Source organism: Trachemys scripta, chromosome 22, assembly GCF_013100865.1.
Source record: "Trachemys scripta elegans isolate TJP31775 chromosome 22, CAS_Tse_1.0, whole genome shotgun sequence".
NCBI classification, from domain to species: Eukaryota; Metazoa; Chordata; order Testudines; family Emydidae; genus Trachemys; species Trachemys scripta.
This window is the reverse complement of record NC_048319.1, coordinates 3984318-3990728: the sequence shown is the minus strand read 5'-3', so window position 1 is coordinate 3990728 and position 6411 is coordinate 3984318. Positions and strand designations below refer to the sequence as shown.

Below are 6411 nucleotides of genomic sequence, written 5' to 3'. Positions count from 1 at the left end.
GATAGATAGATAGATAGATAGATAGATAGATAGATAGATAGATAGGGAGGTGTATGGGGATAGATAGATAGATAGATAGATAGATAGATAGATAGATAGATAGATAGATAGATAGATAGGGGGGTGAATGGGGACAGATAGATAGATAGATAGATAGATAGATAGATAGATAGATAGATAGATAGATAGATAGATAGGAATCTGCCTATTACACTGGTGCTCCCTTTGCCCAGAGCTGGAGGCAAGAGCATAAGAACATAAGAACGGGCCTAGAGGAGCACCTGCCTGTGTCCTTAACCCAGCCCCCAGTCCTAGGACAGGAGGGATGAGCTCAGTGCCGTGGGTGGATCCCCGCCTCGGTGGTTAGGGCGGGGGGAGGATGCAGGCCTATTTGGTAATTCACACACCAGTGACTTCTTGTCTGCAGCGTGTTTCTGGGGCCTGCGCAAGCCTCCTCCACGCCCAGGGCTGGGATTCCCAGCCCCCCCCACACCCTCCACTGCTGCGCTGGGTTAGATTCTTCCTCTGCTGACGGGCTCCCCTTGTGACACCCTCCCTCTAGCAGTGCAAATGCTGCTCAGAACACAGGCACCAGCCCAGGTGGAGCTTACAGCCGAGCTGGCCTTTGGGAAGAGTGATCCACGGAGCCAGGTTCTCACCCCAGCTCTGGGAAGGGGAGTGAGGGGGTCTAGCGGGTTAGAGCGGAATGGGGCTGGGAGCCAGGACGCCTGGGTTCATCTCTTGCTGTGTGGCTCTGGGCAAGTCCCTTCTGGGACACAACTATGCCCTGGCAAGGAATATTACAGCAGTGTCCAGCCACCTCGCTACTTCACTGACGGGCTCTCCCAACAGCTAAAGCCCAGCGTGTTCTCTTGGGGAGTGTGAGACGTTTGTACAGATACGTCACACGCAGAATATTGGGTTCCAAACCCAGGGAGGAGAAACTTGTCACCTGCAGCAGGGCGGGTCTCCGAGCTGACTCAATGCACACTGAGAACAAGTCACATCTGTCAGCTCGGCCCCGCCCTGTGGTCGTGAGTCCTCCTGGCCACCTTGGGTAACCCCCAAACAGCGTCACACCTGCCCTGCGCTGCGGCTCACTCGACACCCCCACGCAACCGGGCCGATCAGGATCAGCTCCGTGGGCATCCGGGTCCCAGAATGCACTGGGCCCTCTGGGCGCCAGCCGGAGAATCCCAAGGCCTGGCCTGTTAACTCCGCAGCAGATGCCGGGATTAATGAGCTAAGGGCAGAGCTGGAAATAAACAGGGAGATAAAGGGGGGTCATCTGGCAACTGGGAGAGAAGCAAACGGCCAAGCCTGGCTGGATCAATTCACTTGCTCCTGGACAAGATCTCCCCAGGGTCACCTATGGATCCCAGGATCTCCCAAGCCACCCCACCCCACCCCAAAGGGGGGGACCTGACCCTCACGAGCTGCGACCCTGCCTCCCTAGGAGCAGACAACAGGGGAGGGCTGGGTCATCCCGTTAAAGAGACACAGAGCAGCTCTGGCTGCAGAGGAATAAAGCACTGAGAAGAGAAGAGACTATTTCCTGTATGACGAATGGAACATGCCTCCCGCAACAGAGGCCCAATGCTGCTGGAGATGGGGCCCTGACCCCTTGTGGCTGCTACCGATCTCCCTCCCCACCCTGGGGGGGGGTCTGTTACTCCCAGAATCCTGGCCAGGTTCCAGCTGGAGACACTTACATCCCATCTCCCCCAAAATCCCCTCTATAGCTGTTGTTGTTTTGTGTTGTCAAACAGCTGCCAGCTCTCACTCCAGGGGGGCTGCACTGCAGTGGTGGGTGGGAATGCTTAGATAAGGACGGATGAATTGCTATCTGTCAGTTAGCCAGATACAGTTGCATTGGGACCCTTGGCAAGTGCTTAGAGTTATTTTTATTTCCAGAGCTCTGGGAGGGCCAGAGACTCCCATGCTTCCAGGCATGAGCCAACCCGTAAATCACAGGGGTCAGGAAGGAAATTTCTAAGGGGGAAGGTTGTTCCATTATTGTCACTGCAGGGTTTCGCACACCTGCCTCTGTCGCAGCTGGTGCCAGCCCCCATCAGAGAAGGAACGCTGGGCTAGACGGGCCGTGGGTCTCATCCTGCCTGGTAGTTCCTATCTTCCTCGCTTGGTGTTTATCTAGGCCTATTGTCTGTTAGGGGTTGGCAGGATCCTGCAGTTACAGGTGGTGATACCACGACGTGCATCAACGGGGACAGATATCTGGGGAGATGACCCCCACATTGCTGCAGGCTTGGGCCAGGCCTCAGTGAAGGTCTGTCCTCCAATCTGGCCTGTCCACATGGTCTCTTCTCCTCCACTTACCTGAGTGCTGCCGATGCCCCAGCCAACACTCAGCCAGGCCAAGAGCAGGACGGTCCCCAGGGAACTGTGCCTGCAAAAAGCCAGAGAGAAAACTCAACGGGGATTCCAGCGTTTGCCCTGCCCGGCACGTCAGCCCCCCAACTCCCCGCTAGGCGGCAAAATCTCCCACACTCCCTGCCCCATGGAACTTATACAGACCAGGCAAAGGAAGCATTTTGAACCCCCATTTCATGGGTGGGTGGGGAGAGTTGTGGCCCAGGGAGGCGAGTGACTCACCCAGTGTTGCACAGAGAGGCTGTGGGGGAGCTGGGAACTGAACCCAGGTCGTCTGGGTCCCAATCCAGTACCTGACCCACAGTCAGTCACAATGCTGGCCCTGGCACACCTGAGATGCCATGGGCCGAGGCTGCTGTTCCAGCCCAGACAGGCATGGGGGAGCCAGCGAGAAAGGCCAGGCTGGAGTAATTCTGCAGATTCAAGGAGGCTGGAGAAGCAGCCAAAGCTACTGAGGTTGGCCGGTTCTTAGAGGCACCTGGGGGAACAGGGATGGGGGGGATCTCTGGAGTGTGTATCCCCCCCTTAGTTACCCACATTCATATCTATAGGTGCATGAGAGACGGGATCCCTGCAAAGCACGCTTGGCTTGGCCCCGGCCCTTCCCCCACTCCCCTGAGATTTCGGCCTGAGCCAGACAAGACACACAGAGATAAGACAAGACACAACAGCTCAGGTGTGAGATCATCGGGGAGGGGAACAAGGTGGGGTGGATTCCTGCCAGCCATGGGGGTGGCGGTCTGACTGGAGATGTGGGGGAGGAGGGTCTGGGATGAAAAATGTGGGGCCAGATTTTGACCCTCTCCCCTGCCCCTCCAAAACAAATGTATTTGTGTTTTTTTTGAGGGGGGGAGTCAGTTCAGACCATTGTGGGGGGGGGGTCAAGCTATGAAAGCTGCATCCACATCTGGGCTCCAGGCCCAGACCCCACAAATCTGGAGGTGTTTGACGGTGGGGTGAGGGTAGGCCCACCCTAAACTTGGGTGAGAGAGCAGAGAGACAGGGCAGAGAGGAGGCTGGTCCAACCTTGGAGGAGGTGTGGTGGTGTGTGAAGTGTGTGTGTGGGGGGAAATGGGGTGGGGGCTGGGAGGGGCGGAGGAGACAAGAGCGGAGAGGCCAGGCGCTTCGGACGCGGGCCGGCCTCATGGGTCGGGCACTGGCCTGCGACTGGGATCTAGGTTTGATCGGAGTCTGTGCCACTCCCCGGGGGAGCTTGGCGGGTCACTTCTCATTCCCCATGGGCCATTCAGCTCCTGGTCGCTCTGCCTGCCTGGAGAACAGCCCGACGGGGAGGAATTGCTCCGCTGGCTGCTCCGTCCCTTCCCCCCCCAGCCCCGTGCGGCACTGGCAGGACAGGGCAGCGGTGGGATCCCATGGCCCCCGCTGGGAACCGAGCCGAAAGCGAGAGGTGAAACCCTGAGCCACTGATAGAAGAGTCAAGGCTTCGAGCTGAGTCATGCAGCCAGCCTGGGCTGTGCAAAGCGGGAGGCACCCGAGGAACGCCACATCCACTCAGCCCCCAGCCCTGCACAAAGGCTACCAGGGGCTGGGATCTGTCCCTAGAATTTCAAGACCAGAATGCTTCTAGAATGTGCCGGCTGCTTCTAGAGTGTAGAACCTACATAGTGGCTAGGAGGCTCATGCCCACCAGTTCATCTTGGGTTCTAGAGCATTTCAGAACTCAGGGCAGGGCTCGGGTGCCTGGCGCTGCACCCCAGACAGACAGACACACATACACAGCGTTCCTGCCCCAAAGGGCTTGTGATCTAAGGGAGCGCTAGCCTGCAAACCCCCCCACCCCCGGCCAGCCTATCCTGCGTGTTCTAGAATTTAGAACACATTAGAACCGAGCCGGGTTCTAGAATGTAGCCGCCACGGGCTCACGTGGGGTGCGAGAAGGCTGGGTCCCCTAGGCCTGCACATGGATCTGGGTTGAAGCGACATGCTCACGGGGTGGGATTCGAACTCGGCGGGTTCTAGACTGCACCCCACTTAGAATTCCTGGAGCTCTGAAACATAGAACCCTCCTCCGAACAGTGTCCGGTTTGAGGGATTCCATTGCTATGCAGGGGAGAACAAGCAATGCGTTTGCCTTGAAAAATTCGACATTAACCACCCCTCCTCCCACCCCCGGCTGCCCTGGGTTTTCCCGCAGAAGTTCAGGCCGGGAAAGTCCTGCGGGGGCGTTGTCTCCATCCGTCCCTGCTCCCTCCGCCCGGCTGACACAGGGAGCTTTCACAGATGAGTCCCGCCGTTGTTCAAAAGAGGAGTCCGACGTGAAACAAGCGGAGGTGCGACTGGGGGTATAGTTTTGTGTCTGGTCCCTTTGCAGGCCCCAGAACAGAACACGCTGACCGGAGCCCTGCCAGGATGGTAGCCTGGGCTGGTGATGGTTTCACTCGCTGGGCCACACCCTACCCTGCTCTCTAGTGATACACAGGGAAGGAAGGTGGAATCCAGCCCACGGGGCAGAAACAGTCCTGCACCTGGACACACATTTGGCCTGATTCTCCTCGCACTCACGCCAGAGGGGGACGGCTTGGGTGAGGGAAGGTGGCAGGATCAGACCCGTTCACCCCCCTGAGATGCCCTCTGGGTGTGCCAGTGCTGGCGAGTTAATGCCATGCCTGTGTGTGAGGGTGCTGGAGGGGCAAGGATCCCCAGCTCCTGGAGGTGCCCTTGTTAACCTATCCTCACTGCACGGGAGGTGATCAGAGACTGCAGCCAGCAGATCACCAACCCCTCCGTGTGCCAGGGCACTGAACGTCATTGCACCAGCACCTGGCACACTGGCGGCCCGTGCCAGGCCGGACGGGGCGCCGTCTGCGTGCAGAGCTCACCCACGGAGTCCATATGAAGCTCTGGGGTACGGTGGGGGGAATTCTCCTTTGATCTCACAGGCTCCGGTCGAGCGGGTTTTAGCGGAGCCTGAAGTGTTCCTGGTTCAGTATCTCAGCAAGCTGCATCAGCTGCGGATGCTCCAACTGGGACACGACAAGTTTTCTCATGTGGCCGGGGGCGGGGGGGACATACACACGTAAGAACTCTCCCCACTTCTAAGTCACAGTGAAACCCACACATCACACCCTGCCCCCCCCCCCGCCTTAAGCAAGCACCTTACGCTGCCCCAGCCCAGGTCAGTTGGAGCTCACAGACCATCTCAGTGACTTGCCTCACGTGTGCTGGCGGACGTTTCCCTGTGCTGTTCCTCTCTCTAAGCTGAGGGCGGGGAAGGATCAAGGAGTTAGAGACGGGCGAGGGCTGGGAGTCAGGACTCCTGGGTTCTGTTTGCTGACCATGAGCAAATCACTTCCCTGCTCTGTGCCTCGGTTTCCCCATCTGTTCAATTTGGGGCTAATAACATTTGTGGATGTGGTGGGGCTCCCATGGCTAGTGCTCGTCACACATCTGAAGAACCTTCAGACGAGAGGGGCTAGAGAAGGGCAGATTGCAAAGGGTTAATAAGGAAGAAATACTCTTACCAGATGCTCTGGGAGCCCATGGTCAGCTGGCTGGATGTCAGGCCCTCCTGGCTTTCTGTGCCCGCTCCTCTCCTTCCGCTAATCCTGACATCAGGTGGGCGCTTTGCCATCCCAGCTCCCACCTGTATCTCCTGGATGCTGGTGGCTTGGGCTCACTGCCCAGAGGGGAGCTGGGAACTAACTGTCCCAGGTGCTTGACCTTCTCCCAAAGATTTCAGCCTCTGATCAGACCTGAGCACCCGGACGGAGACTTGCGCACGGGTGAGAGTCCAGCCCAGCTCCCCTCTCCAGAAACTCCTGCGCTCTCATTCCCAAGCAGCCCGTAGCCTTGGAGTTCGGCCCGCGTCGGCTTGGACGGCGTCCCATGTGCTGATCCTCCCGGGGGCTGGTGTGTGTGGGGGAGGTGGGGGCCGTGCTGGGGTAACTGGTTCCTGGGTTTAGCTGTCCCAAAACGCTGGGGGAAGGCGTGTTCTCTCTCCCAGCCGCGCAGCGTCCCGTGCGGTTCCTCGGGGAGAGAGTCCTTCTCCTTTCTCCTCCC

General features: G+C 58.3%; 1 protein-coding gene across 2 annotated transcripts in view; it reads right to left on the bottom strand.

Moving 5' to 3' along the window:
- ADAMTSL5 (ADAMTS like 5) overlaps positions 1-6411 on the bottom strand; it is a 22669-nt gene extending 16258 nt beyond the window's left edge. Inside the window, exons 1-2 of one of the 2 annotated variants that reach the window (XM_034755266.1) lie at positions 5874-6411; positions 2338-2407 (exon numbers count right to left, since the gene is read on the bottom strand). In XM_034755266.1, the coding sequence (XP_034611157.1) occupies positions 2338-2407; positions 5874-5983 (180 nt within the window). In that variant the 5' untranslated portion in view covers positions 5984-6411. The remainder of the gene's footprint in view (positions 1-2337; positions 2408-5873) is intronic. The other variant, XM_034755267.1, reaches the window with a different exon arrangement.